This window comes from Coregonus lavaretus, assembly GCF_964263955.1.
Source record: "Coregonus lavaretus genome assembly, chromosome: 29".
NCBI lineage: Eukaryota > Metazoa > Chordata > Actinopteri > Salmoniformes > Salmonidae > Coregonus > Coregonus lavaretus.
Window position 1 is genome coordinate 3,246,709 of NC_140016.1, and position 13,820 is coordinate 3,260,528.

Below are 13,820 nucleotides of genomic sequence, written 5' to 3' on the forward strand. Positions count from 1 at the left end.
TCTCTGATTCAGAGGGAAATGCTCGAAGACACATTTCGTTTGAATGCATTCAGTTGTGCAGCTGACTAGGTATCTCCCTTTCCTTGCCTATCGATGGGTAACAGCGTTGACGTGTGATGCTTGACCCACTCAGTTTTCCACCACAAAACACCAGAAAATGGCCAGAAAGAGTAGAACCAGCTCACGTGCTTTTACACTATGATTTGACTGTTCAGTGTTTCTTTTGAAGAAAATTTGTTTTCTAAAGGAATTGTTTCACTATATTAAAACGAGAGTTCAGTTCACGTAACAGGGTTGACCTTAAAATGAGGGACTGACGTAAATTGATCGCTAATCAGATTAAATAAATGATAATCTTCAGAAAGGACTTTGTCAAAGCAACAAAATAACTAGGGCTTCACAATGATGGTGAAACTTTTGCAATGTTTGGATTAAATGGGTTAAAATCTTCCTAGAAGTGACACAGGGTTGACGGCGGGACATGTCCAAATGCTGAATCTTGGCACTTTACCAAGACTTTTTCATATAAATAAATCAGATTTATTGAATTCCCCATGTGGTCTATATTAAAGGGCACTTCATTTAATATAACAGGTTTTTAAAAATTCAATATTGGTGCACAATTTCTACTTAAAATATCAAAGGGACGCAAAAGGCCCTCATTTCATGGAACGACCCAGCTACTTTAGGAAACTATTATTAGGAGAGCAAACAGAGTTGGCAAAGCAAAGGAACATCATGTCATGTTGAATGTGTCAGATTTCAGGAAATTACCCCAGTGTGTATTAGATAGCCAGTTCTCTTTGGATGTGTTGGGGGTCAGGGTTAGCTCTGTGGTTTTGTTGTTGGGGGGGTCAGGGTTAGCTCTGTGGTTTTGTTGTTGGGGGGGTCAGGGTTAGCTCTGTGGTTTTGTTGTTGGGGGGGGGGGTCAGGGTTAGCTCTGTGGTTTTGTTGTTGGGGGGGTCAGGGTTAGCTCTCTGGTTTTGTTGTTGGGGGGGGGGGTCAGGGTTAGCTCTCTGGTTTTGTTGTTGGGGGGGGGGTCAGGGTTAGCTCTGTGGTTTTGTTGTTGGGGGGGTCAGGGTTAGCTCTCTGGTTTTGTTGTTGGGGGGGTCAGGGTTAGCTCTGTGGTTTTGTTGTTGTGGGGGGTTAAGTTGACTCATGATTAGGGTTGATTAGATACATTTTATTATTACAGTGTCTTGCATCTTCAGGATGCCCAGCCCAGATGGGCTTATAAGCCACTGTCTGTTTTTATGATTCAGTGTGTCCTTGACTCCTTAACTCATTGGTATATCATTGGTAATTGCAGCCTAGCAGGAGAGTTCTTCCCAGAGGCTGCTCAGCTAGCCTACAAGATGTGGGAAATAAGCGCCATGACCAAAGTCCAGGTTCGGCCCGTGCCCTCTGACCTCTACTCACACATCCCAAATTGCACCCTATTCCTATTTAGGGCACTAGTGGGTTCTGGTCAAAAGTAGTGCACTGTATAGGGTGCCATTTGGGACACATCCCTTTTTGCCCCTTTGGACCTAAAAAATAGTGCACTAAGTAGGATTCCATTTTAGATTTGCTCATAGTATAGATTGCATGTTTGTTCTGGCTCTGGCATGCATCTCATTACCTTTACAAGGATCTCTTCCCTTGCTGTGGCCCCTCAACCCGTGCTGATAACTCTACCATCTCTTCCCTTGCTGTGGCCCCTCAACCCGTGCTGATAACTCTACCATCTCTTCCCTTGCTGTGGCCCCTCAACCCGTGCTGATAACTCTACCATCTCTTCCCTTGCTGTGGCCCCTCAACCCGTGCTGATAACTCTACCATCTCTTCCCTTGCTGTGGCCCCTCAACCCGTGCTGATAACTCTACCATCTCTTCCCTTGCTGTGGCCCCTCAACCCGTGCTGATAACTCTACCATCTCTTCCCTTGCTGTGGCTCCTCAACCCGTGCTGATAACTCTACCATCTCTTCCCTTGCTGTGGCTCCTCAACCCGTGCTGATAACTCTACCATCTCTTCCCTTGCTGTGGCTCCTCAACCCGTGCTGATAACTCTACCATCTCTTCCCTTGCTGTGGCCCCTCAACCCGTGCTGATAACTCTACCATCTCTTCCCTTGCTGTGGCCCCTCAACCCGTGCTGATAACTCTACCGTGTGTGTGTGTGTGTGTGTGTGTGTGTCTATGTGTGTGTGTCTGTGTGTGTGTGTCTATGTCTGTCTGTGTGTGTGTACTATATCTGATTTGTCCCCTGCCCCCTCTCATCCTCTCATCCTGTCTTCTTCAGCTCAGACCAACCATCTGTCCTGCCAGTGATTTTGACCCAGCTGATGATGCTCAGAACCTGAGGAAAGCCATGAAAGGCTTTGGTACGCTGCCTCCCATGGAAAACACCTCACCTTTACTCTGATGTTAATGACATTGTTGGAACTGGTTCATACATCATATGGTGTTTGTATGAAACATATATATATATATATGTCTGATAAAACAGGTATTTATAACCATTGTTCCTGCCGTGTCTACAGGCACAGATGAAGACATCATCATTGACATTGTGGCAAACAGGAGCAACGAGCAGAGACAGGAGATCAGACAGGCCTTCAAGTCCATCCTCGGCAGGGTAAGACGGACATCCCCAACACTCACATAGTAGCGCTTTACATTGTAACGTGAAACCCACCGCATCCAAAACTCAATGTGTGTGCTAGAATGTGATGACATCATTCCAGTGGGTGGGTGATACAGCAGCAGCCATTTTGTACCAGTAGTCCCACAGATTAGATGGTCGTGTGTTCTGTGTGTTAACGATGTCCTCTCCTATAGGACCTGATGAAGGATCTGAAGTCTGAGCTCTCTAAGAACCTGGAGAGGCTGATAATCGGCCTGATGCTGACGCCCGCTGAGTTTGACGCCAAGATGATGAGGAAAGCTATGGAGGTAGGAGGAGGTGGTGGTCAATGTATATACAGTGCATTGGGAAAGTATTCAGACCCCTTGACTTTTTCCACATTTTGTTACGTTACAGCCTTGTTCTAAAATTGATTAAATTGTTTTTTCCCCCCCTCATCGATCTACACACAATACCCCATGATGACAAAGCAAAAACAGATTTTTAGAAACTTTAGCAAATTTATGAAAAATAAATAAATGAAATACGACATTTACATAAGTATTCAGACCCTTTACTCAGTACATTGTTGAAGCACCTTTGGCAGCGATTACAGCCTTGAGTCTTCTTCGGTATGATGCTACAAGCTTGGCACACCTGTATTTGGGGAGTTTCTCCCATTCTCTGCAGATCCTCTCAAGCTCTGTCATGTTGGATGGGGAGCGTCGCTGCACAGCTATTTTCAGGTCCCTCCAGAGATGTTTGATCGGGTTCAAGTCCGGGCTCTGGCTGGGCCACTCAAGGACATTCAGAGACTTGTCCCAAAGCCACTGCTGCGTTGTCTTTGTTGTGTGCTTAGGGTCGTTCTCCTGTTGGAAGGTGAACCTTCTCCCCAGTCTGAGGTCCTGAGCGCTCTGGAGCAGGTTTTCATCAAGGATCTCTCTGTACTTGGCTCCGTTCATCTTTCCCTCGATCCTGACTAGTCTCCCAGTCCCTGCTGCTGAAAAACATCCCCACAGCATGATGCTGCCACCACCATGCTTCACCGTAGGGATGGTGCCAGGTTTCCTCCAGACGTGACGCTTGGCATTCAGGCCAAAGAGTTCAATCTTGGTTTCATCAGACCAGAAAATCTTGTTTCTCATGGTCTGAGAGTCTTTAGGTGCCTTTTGGCAAACTCCAAGCGGGCTGTCGTGCCTTTTACTGAGGAGTGGCTTCCGTCTGTCTACTCTACCATAAAGGCCTGATTGGTGGAGTGCTGCAGAGATGGTTGGGTTTCTGGAAGGTTCTCCCATCTCCACAGAGGAACTCTGGAGCTCTGTCAGAGTGACCATCGGGTTCTTGGTCACCTCCGTGACCAAGGCCCTTCTCCCCCGATTCCTCAGTTTGGCCAGGTGGCCAGCTCTAGGAAGAGTCTTGGCGGTTCCAAACTTCTTCCATTTAAGGATGATGGAGGCCACTGTGTTCTTGGGGACCTTCAATGCTGCAGACATGTTTTGGTACCCTTCCCCAGATCTGTGCCTCGACATAATCCTGTCTCTGAGCTCTACAGACAATTCCTTTGATCGTATGGCTTGGTTTTTGCTCTGACATGCACTGTCAACTGTTGGACCTTAAATAGACAGGTGTGTGCCTTTCCAAATCATGTCCAATCAATTGAATTGACCACAGGTGGGACTCCAATCAAGTTGTGGAAACAGCTGAAGGATGATCAATAGAAACAAGATGCACCTGAGCTCAATTTAGAGTTTCATAGCAAAGGGTCTGAATACTTATATAAATAAGGTATTTCTGTTTTTATTTGTAATAAATTTGCAAACATTTCTAAAAACCTGTTTTTGCTTTGTCATTATGGGGTATTGTATGTAGATTGATGAGAATTGTATTTATTTAATCAATTTTAGAATAAGGCTGTAACGTAACAAAATGTGGAAAAGTAAAGGGGCCTAAATATTTCCTAATGCACTGTAATATATAGAAATACTGAATGTATGTGGAGGTGGTGGATCTCTCAGTATGCAAGATATCTAGTAGATAAGTCTTAGAATGAGATAACATCGTCTGTTCTGTGTGATACATATTTAGTATGTGCCGCAGACAAAGGACAGCCTACAGGTACTTTCTCCTGTGGGTGGATTGATGTGTGAGATAGATATGACGAACTATGAATCAAAAAGCACAGTGAGTGAGTGAGTGAGTGAGAGATCTCAGCCTGGCATACACAGTGTTGACAAAGGTAGGAGTTTCCGTCTTGACGAAATCCAAACATACTAAAAAGATAAATCTCACTATTTACAATGGATGTGATGTTTGGTTGCTCAAACAAAACCCACAATGACAACATCCCTTTCCTATTCCAGGGGGCGGGGACAGACGAACATGCTCTGATTGAGATCCTGGTAACCAGGAGCAACGAGGAGATCCACGCCATGAACGCTGCCTACCAGGCTGGTGAGGCCTATAGCGTACTCCATCATCATCATCATCATCATCATCATAATAATAATAATAATAGCCCTCTAGTCTGTGTTATAAGCGGTTGTTGTTGACACACAGGCCATCAGACTGTTAAACAGTCACCACTAGCCGACCTACGCCCAGTACCCTGCCCTGAACCTTAGTCACTGTTACTAGCCAGCTACCGCCCGGTACTCTACCCCTGGGCTTCCCAAACTCGGTCTGGGCACTGTGTATATATATATTTATATTGCGGACTCTGACATTGCTCGTTCTGATATTTCTTACTTTTTTTTCAATGTTATTTGTTGCGGTATTTGTGTGTATTGTATTGTTTGGTATTACTGCACTGTTGGAGCTAGAAACATAAGCATTTCGCTGCACCTGCGACAACATCCGCAAAATATGTGCAACTAATAACAATTTATTTTAATTGTTCTTTCAACTGTGGTACCTGTTGTTGCCTTTAGGGGGAGCCAGTTGTTCTAGTAGCTGGTACTAAACCGTAACACACTAAAGCACTAACAGTTACTGTATCTATAAACACCTATTATGCATGAATAATAACCATGTATTAACCTCAGGCTATAAGAAGAGCATGGAGGACGCTATCCAGTCAGACACCTCAGGACGCTTCAGTCAAATCCTCACGTCGCTGGTGCAGGTAACGTTTATTCCTACGTGCATCTACAAAACAAAGGGCCATAATATGGCCGTCCATATAATTCTATAGGAGTGAGTGAAGTCTATTCTACATCACAATAGCTGTCGTGCTCTTCCTACCCCAGGGGGCGAGAGAGCAGGGTCCAGCGGACTGGGACAGAGCATTGGTGGACGCCCAGGTGAGTACATCATGACATCATGACAACATGACTCTCGCTTCTTTTGACTTTCAAATGGGGGTTTATTGTGGAATGTTGTTGATGCTCTTTTCAGGAACTGGCCGACGCCTGTAACGAAGACTCTGACGACATGGAGATTAAGTTCATGAGTATCCTCTGTACCAGGAGCTTCCCACATCTCAGGAGAGGTACCAGAGAAACACTGCTTCATCACTACTGACTACATCTCAGGAGTGGTACCAGAGAAACACTGCTTCATCACTAATGCAGTATTAGATAGACATATATTATTGGACATACAAGCCTCGATATCTGGCTTTTACGATTGTAATTTCTGTTTTTGCAGTGTTCCAAGAGTTTGTCCGATGCAGCAATAAGGACATTGAGCAGATCATCAAGAAGGAGATGTCTGGAGACGTGAAACAGGCCATGTATGGCATAGGTAAGGGCTTTGATTGGATGGCTGTGCATAGACTGCTTACTTATTTAAGCCCTTGACTCCATAGTGGAGGATAGGCCATTGAGGCTGTTGACAAATTACATCTTACAGGTTTGGGTATTGTAATATTTAGTTTTTGTTGACCTATCATATCTCTCTTTCTCTCTGCAGTTTTGAGTGTAAAGAACCAGCCTAATTACTTTGCTGAGCGCCTGTACAAAGCCATGAAGGTAGGTCTGTTTCTGCTGCTTTTAGAAACGGCTCCCGTTGCAGCCCAGCCATATTTCACTGGCCTGTGGATAGCTAGCTAAATGCAGTTTTTACTAAGGCTAGCAGTTAGTATTAGCAGGCCTAAAGGGGATGCATTTTCTAAGCAGTTCGTGTTGTTGTTTCTGTCCTGGTAGGCTATGTACTGTGTGTTTTGTATTGTGTTTTGTATTGTATTTTGTATTGTGTTTTGTATTGTGTGTGTGTGGACCCCAGAAAGAGTATAGCTGTTGCTACTTCAACAGTGAATACTTGGGATCCAACTACACTGAACAAAGATAGAAATGCAACATGTAAAGTGTTGGTCCCATGTTTCATGAACTGAATTAAAAGATCCCAGAAATGTTCCATACGCACAAAAAGCTTATTTCTCTCAAAATGTTGTGTACAAATGTGTTTACATCCCTGTTAGTGAGCATTTCTCCTTTGCCAAGATAATCCATCCACCTGGACAGGTGTGACATATCAAGAAGCTGATTAAACAGCATGATCATTACACAGGTGCACCTTGTGCAGGGGACAATAAAAGGCCACTCTAAAATGTGTAGTTTTGTCACACAACACAATGCCACAGATGTCTCAAGTTTTGAGGGAGCGTGCAATTGGCATGCTGACTGCTGGAATGTCCACCAGAGCTGTTGCCAGATAATTTAATGTTCATTTCTCTACCATAAGGCGCCTCCAACGTCGTTTTAGAGAATTTTGGAGTACATCCAACCGGCCTCACAACCGCAGACCACGTGTATGGTGTCGTATGGGTGAGCGGTTTGCTGATGTCAACGTTGTGAACAGAGTGCCCCATGGTAGCGGTGGGGTTATGCTATGGGCAGGCATAAGCTACGGACAACAAACACAATTGCATTTTATCGATAACAATTTGAATGCACAAAAATACTGCGAAGAGATCCTGAGGCCCATTGTGGGTCCCATTTTTTTTTTTAAAGGTATCTGTGACCAACAGATGCATATCTGTATTCCCAGTCATGTGAAATCTATAGATTACGGCTTAATTCATTTATTGTTGTTGTTTTTTCGTGGGTATTTTACCCCCGTTTTCTCCCCAATTTCGATCTTGTCTCATCGCTGCAACTCCCCAACGGGCTCGGGAGAGGCGAAGGTCGAGTCACGCGTCCTCCGAAACATGACCCGCCAAACCGCGCTTCTTAACCCGGAATCCAGCTGTACCAATGTGTCGGAGGAAACACCATTTAACTGATGACCCAAGTCAGCCTGCAGGCGCCTGGCCAGCCACAAGGAGTTGCTAGAGCGCGATGAGCCAAGCACCCCCGGTCAAACCCTCCCCTAACCCGGACAGCGCTGGGCCAATTGTGCGCCGCCCTATGGGACTCCCGGTCACGGCCGGTTGTGACACAGACTGGGATCGAACCCGGGTCTGTAGTGACGCCTTAAGCACTGCGATGCAGTGCCTTATACCGCTGCGCCACTCGGGAGGCCCTCATTAATTTATTTAAATCGACTGACCTGTAGCTCAGTAAGACCTTTTGAAATTGTTGCTTGTTGCGTTTTTTATATTTTTGTTCAGTATATATGGATAAACATGTTTCTCTTTCCTCTCTGCAGTGTATGGGCACAGACGACAGGGCTCTCATCCGCATCATGGTCTCACGCAGTGAAGTCGACCTCTTCAATATCCGCAAAGAGTTCAAGGAGACTCACGACTGCTCTCTCCATGAATTCATCCAGGTAGAAACTATGGTTGTAAGTTTTCACATTTTACAGGTCTACTGTCTGCTGCACTTTGCATATCCCTCTACATGTCCCTGTACCCTCGCTGTGTGTGTGTGTGTGTGTGTGTGTGTGTGTGTGTGTGTGTGTGTGTGTGTGTGTGTGTGTCCTGCGTGCTGCAGCACATCCTCTTTTCGTCGAGGCGGGTGGAGGGGGAACGGTGCTCTACAGCTTCCTGTGTTGGGCGGGGCTTGTGGGGCTGCGGCTGCCTTGTAGCTGTTCAGGAATTTCCCCTGCATGCTCGACTTCCTCTCTGTAGGCACGCCACCCGTGATTGGCTAGGAGATGCCGAGGCAGGAAGTGCCCAATAACAGGTCTATACTGGCTCTCTCACGTGTAAAAGACCAGGGTTGTGTACTAAATGGCCCCCTCTTCCCCTATGGGCCCTGGTTGAAAGTAGTGCACTATATAGAGTATAGGCTTCCATTTGGGAAACCCAACACCAGTAATAACTTCTGCAGGTTAGGATGGGCCTTAAATAATATCTATGAATTTCGCCATGTACCAGAGGAGGATTTAAGAGCTATTATGGAATTGGTGGGGATTGATATACGGACAGGTTGAAAGAGTCGAGAAGTCACATTCTGTAAATACAGTTGTTGGAAAAATACAATCAAATCTAACTAGATTTGAAGACATTCTTTATTGCTGTCAGCATAAAGTAAATTGCCATTTTGCTAAAAGAATGTATTTCAAAACCAATTTTGAACTTAGATTCTGACAAGTGATAACTTCTTTGCTTTCTATAAATGTCTGTCCACTAACCCTGTATGTCTCTGTTCTGTACTGTGTGTGTCTCTGTTCTGTGTGTCTCTGTATGTGTCTCTGTTCTGTATGTGTCTCTGTTCTGTGTGTCTCTGTACTCTGTGTCTCTGTACTGTATGTGTCTCTGTTCTGTATGTGTCTCTGTTCTGTATGTGTCTCTGTACTGTGTGTGTCTCTGTTCTGTATGTGTCTCTGTTCTGTATGTGTCTCTGTTCTGTGTGTGTCTCTGTTCTGTATGTGTCTCTGTTCTGTATGTGTCTCTGTTCTGTATGTGTCTCTGTTCTGTATGTGTCTCTGTTCTGTATGTGTCTCTGTTCTGTATGTGTCTCTGTTCTGTATGTGTCTCTGTACTGTGTGTGTCTCTGTTCTGTATGTGTCTCTGTACTGTGTGTCTCTGTACTCTGTGTCTCTGTTCTGTATGTGTCTCTGTTCTGTATGTGTCTCTGTTCTGTATGTGTCTCTGTTCTGTATGTGTCTCTGTTCTGTATGTGTCTCTGTTCTGTATGTGTCTCTGTTCTGTATGTGTCTCTGTTCTGTATGTGTCTCTGTTCTGTATGTGTCTCTGTTCTGTATGTGTCTCTGTTCTGTATGTGTCTCTGTTCTGTATGTGTCTCTGTTCTGTATGTGTCTCTGTTCTGTGTGTGTCTCTGTTCTGTATGTGTCTCTGTTCTGTATGTGTCTCTGTTCTGTATGTGTCTCTGTTCTGTATGTGTCTCTGTACTCTGTGTCTCTGTACTCTGTGTCTCTGTACTCTGTGTCTCTGTACTCTGTGTCTCTGTTCTGTATATGTCTCTGTACTGTATGTGTCTCTGTACTCTGTGTCTCTGTACTGTATGTGTCTCTGTACTCTGTGTCTCTGTACTCTGTGTCTCTGTTCTGTATGTGTCTCTGTTCTGTATGTGTCTCTGTACTCTGTGTCTCTGTACTGTATGTGTCTCTGTTCTGTATGTGTCTCTGTTCTGTATGTGTCTCTGTACTCTGTGTCTCTGTTCTGTATGTGTCTCTGTACTCTGTGTCTCTGTACTGTATGTGTCTCTGTTCTGTATGTGTCTCTGTTCTGTATGTGTCTCTGTACTCTGTGTCTCTGTTCTGTATGTGTCTCTGTTCTGTATGTGTCTCTGTTCTGTATGTGTCTCTGTACTCTGTGTCTCTGTTCTGTATGTGTCTCTGTTCTGTATGTGTCTCTGTTCTGTATGTGTCTCTGTACTCTGTGTCTCTGTACTGTGTGTCTCTGTACTCTGTGTCTCTGTTCTGTATGTGTCTCTGTACTGTGTGTCTCTGTACTCTGTGTCTCTGTACTCTGTGTCTCTGTTCTGTATGTGTCTCTGTTCTGTATGTGTCTCTGTTCTGTATGTGTCTCTGTACTGTATGTGTCTCTGTTCTGTATGTGTCTCTGTACTGTATGTGTCTCTGTTCTGTATGTGTCTCTGTTCTGTATGTGTCTCTGTACTGTGTGTCTCTGTTCTGTATGTGTCTCTGTACTGTATGTGTCTCTGTTCTGTATGTGTCTCTGTACTCTGTGTCTCTGTACTCTGTGTCTCTGTTCTGTATGTCTCTGTTCTGTATGTGTCTCTGTTCTGTATGTGTCTCTGTACTGTATGTGTCTCTGTTCTGTATGTGTCTCTGTACTCTGTGTCTCTGTTCTGTATGTGTCTCTGTACTCTGTGTCTCTGTACTCTGTGTCTCTGTTCTGTATGTGTCTCTGTACTGTATATTTCTCTGTACTGTATGTGTCTCTGTACTGTGTGTCTCTGTGTCTGTGTCTGTGTCTGTGTGACATTACTGAGTTGACAGTGCTTTTATTGTGGGAGCTGCCTCATAGACCTAACTGATTAGTACCGCCGCTCTGAATAACTTATAACCTATCATTTTTATATAGCTATATAATATGTGATATAATTAAGCAATAAGGCCCGAGGAGGCGTGGTATATTGGCCATATACCGCAAACACCTGAGGTGCCTTATTGCTATTATAAACTGGTTACAAATATAATTAGAGCAGTAAAAATAAATGTTTTGTTATACCCGTGGTATATGGTCTGATATACCACGGCTGTCAGCCTATCAGCATTCAGGGCTTGAACCACCCAGGTTATAATCTAAGTTATATAATATGTGATATAATCTAAGTTATAAACTGGGTTGTTTTTACTCTTCTAATTACCTTGGTAACCAGTTTATAATAGCAATATGTCACCTCGGGGGTTTGTAGTATATGGCCAATATACTAAGGGCTGTATCCAGGAACTCTGCGTTGCGTCGTGTATAAGAACAGCCCTTAGCCGTGGTATATTGGCCATATACCACACCCCTTCGGGCCTTATTGCTTAGTTATATAATATGTGATATAATAACGTACACTGTATAAACACTCAGTAAAAGAGACCCTAAATACTCCTTCCTCTGCTTGTATGTTAAATATTGTGTTCAAAATGTGAATTTGTCCCAAATGGTCCCCTTTTATTATATAGTGTGGGACGAAGACTTTGTTTTAGTAAGTTCCTAAAAAGCTGCTGCTTCCTCTCTCAGGGTGAAACCTCAGGGGACTACCGTAAGACCCTGCTGATTCTGTGTGGAGGAGAAGACTAGAACCACCCAGCAGGCTTCCAGAAGGTCCCAGAACACTCTAGAACCAGAACCACCCAGCAGGCTTCCAGAAGGTCCCAGAACACTCTAGAACCAGAACCACCCAGCAGGCTTCCAGAAGGTCCCAGAACACCAGTGGAACTTCTGGAACCCTCTAGAACACCAACTGAAGCTGTCAATCTACAGGTCAACTGTGCTGTGCATACATCCCCATTGAACCTAGTGGGGATAGTCACTCTGCTCTGTGTGTCCCTCACCGCTGCCACTCCTCTGCCAAAGTGACCTATGACCTCAACAGCCTCCCCACAGAGTCCAAGTTCCTTTCTTCCTTCCTAGCTTTCTTGAAGTAATCACAGATCTAAATCGGTTCAAGTGATGTTAGGGTGGTAACCTTGCTATGCATACACCTATCCATAACTAAGGATGCATTTCTAAAGTATTGGAACAAGAGCCAAAGCTCTGTGCTGTCACCTCTGTGTCAGATAGCCTGTGTTCTTCATGTCAAACGTTATTTTTATTTTTATTTTTATTTTTTACAGAACCCCTGTAGTTTTAGTGGTATTTACATTGAAAGTGAGAGATAGGAAACTGCTTGGCTATGTGTCTAACTGTCAACCTATTGAGGACTAAAAGTGTTTGTATGGCGCTTCTACAATGCAATAGGTCATCCATCCAATGAAAACTGTATGGTTTTAGTAACGTTACATTATGTCTCCTCAAATAAAAGGAATGTGTCGTAGTACTGTATTCTGTTGGCTTTTCTTTTTATGAAGACAGATTTGATTGATAAGTAATGACTATATTGTGATAAATGCATATAAAATGCATACATGTTCAAACAGCATTGAATAGATTTAAACCAAATTGCTCTTAGGTCCATATTCTGTGCAATATGCACATATGACAGAGTAATGCCCCATTTGGCTGAGATAATGTGAAGGTAATGTCCTGTGTTGATCTCTTCTGAGAGATACAGCAGGGCCAGGGTTAAGGCCGTGTCAATGTCTCTACGTCCCAAATGGCAACTTATCCCCTATATAGTGCACTACTTTTTACCAGAGCCCTATGAGCCCTGGTCAAAAGTAGTGCACTACAAAGGGAATTTGGTGCCATTTGGGCCGTGTCACTGCGGTTCACTATGGGCAGCTGCCCGGGTAGCTTCTGGGTGCAGTTCAGTGATTAAATATTGATGTTGGCAGCGGGCACTGGGCAGAGCTTTAGAATCAGGAAACTCCCTGGTTACGTCCCAAATGGCACCCTATTCCCTACACATAGTGCACTACTTTGGACCAGAGGCCTATGGGCCCAGGTCAAAAGTAGTGCACTATTTAGGGAGTAGCAAATGGTACCCCATTCGGAATAGGCTACTATTTTGGACACAGCATTTTGTATAATTAATTCACTGCCTCTCTTCACTGAACCAACGATGCATAAAAGTTATCCAATCTTAAAAAACAGAGTATGTTGTGGTCTTCTGAGTCCTCATAAATCACTGTCTCACAAAGACGGGTTGATGCCCATTTGAAAGATTTTATGAAATGAAATCATCAAAGTCATTGAAAGGTTTTTCATAGTTAATATAATAGCTAGTTTATTTTTATGCACATCCATTACGTTCTTTATTTCTCTGACCAGGACTATGAGAGATATGATATACAGTGGGGAGAACAAGTATTTGATACACTGACGATTTTGCAGGTTTTCCTACTTACAAAGCATGTAGAGGTCTATAATTGTTATCATAGGTACACTTCAACTGTGAGAGACGGAATCTAAAACAAAAATCCAGAAAATCACATTGTATGATTTTTAAGTAATTAATTTGCATTTTATTGCATGACATAAGTATTTGATACATCAGAAAAGCAGAACTTAATATTTGGTACAGAAACCTTTGTTTGCAATTACAGAGATCATACGTTTCCTGTAGGTCTTGACCAGGTTTGCACACACTGCAGCAGGGATTTTGGCCCACTCCTCCATACAGACCTTCTCCAGATCCTTCAGGTTTCGGGGCTGTCGCTGGGCAATACGGACTTTCAGCTCCCTCCAAAGATTTTCTATTGGGTTCAGGTCTGGAGACTGGCTAGGCCACTCCAGGACCTTGAGATG

General features: G+C 44.0%; 1 protein-coding gene across 1 annotated transcript in view; it reads left to right on the forward strand.

Moving 5' to 3' along the window:
• Positions 1-12,447, forward strand: part of anxa6 (annexin A6) — a 31,549-nt gene extending 19,102 nt beyond the window's left edge. Inside the window, exons 14-25 of the mRNA XM_084147114.1 lie at positions 1,310-1,388; positions 2,282-2,363; positions 2,523-2,617; positions 2,821-2,934; positions 4,966-5,056; positions 5,647-5,726; positions 5,851-5,904; positions 5,999-6,092; positions 6,251-6,346; positions 6,515-6,573; positions 8,192-8,314; positions 11,652-12,447. Coding sequence (XP_084003240.1) covers positions 1,310-1,388; positions 2,282-2,363; positions 2,523-2,617; positions 2,821-2,934; positions 4,966-5,056; positions 5,647-5,726; positions 5,851-5,904; positions 5,999-6,092; positions 6,251-6,346; positions 6,515-6,573; positions 8,192-8,314; positions 11,652-11,711 — 1,027 coding nt within the window. The 3' untranslated portion in view covers positions 11,712-12,447. The remainder of the gene's footprint in view (positions 1-1,309; positions 1,389-2,281; positions 2,364-2,522; positions 2,618-2,820; positions 2,935-4,965; positions 5,057-5,646; positions 5,727-5,850; positions 5,905-5,998; positions 6,093-6,250; positions 6,347-6,514; positions 6,574-8,191; positions 8,315-11,651) is intronic.
• Positions 12,448-13,820: the final 1,373 nt, after the last annotated feature.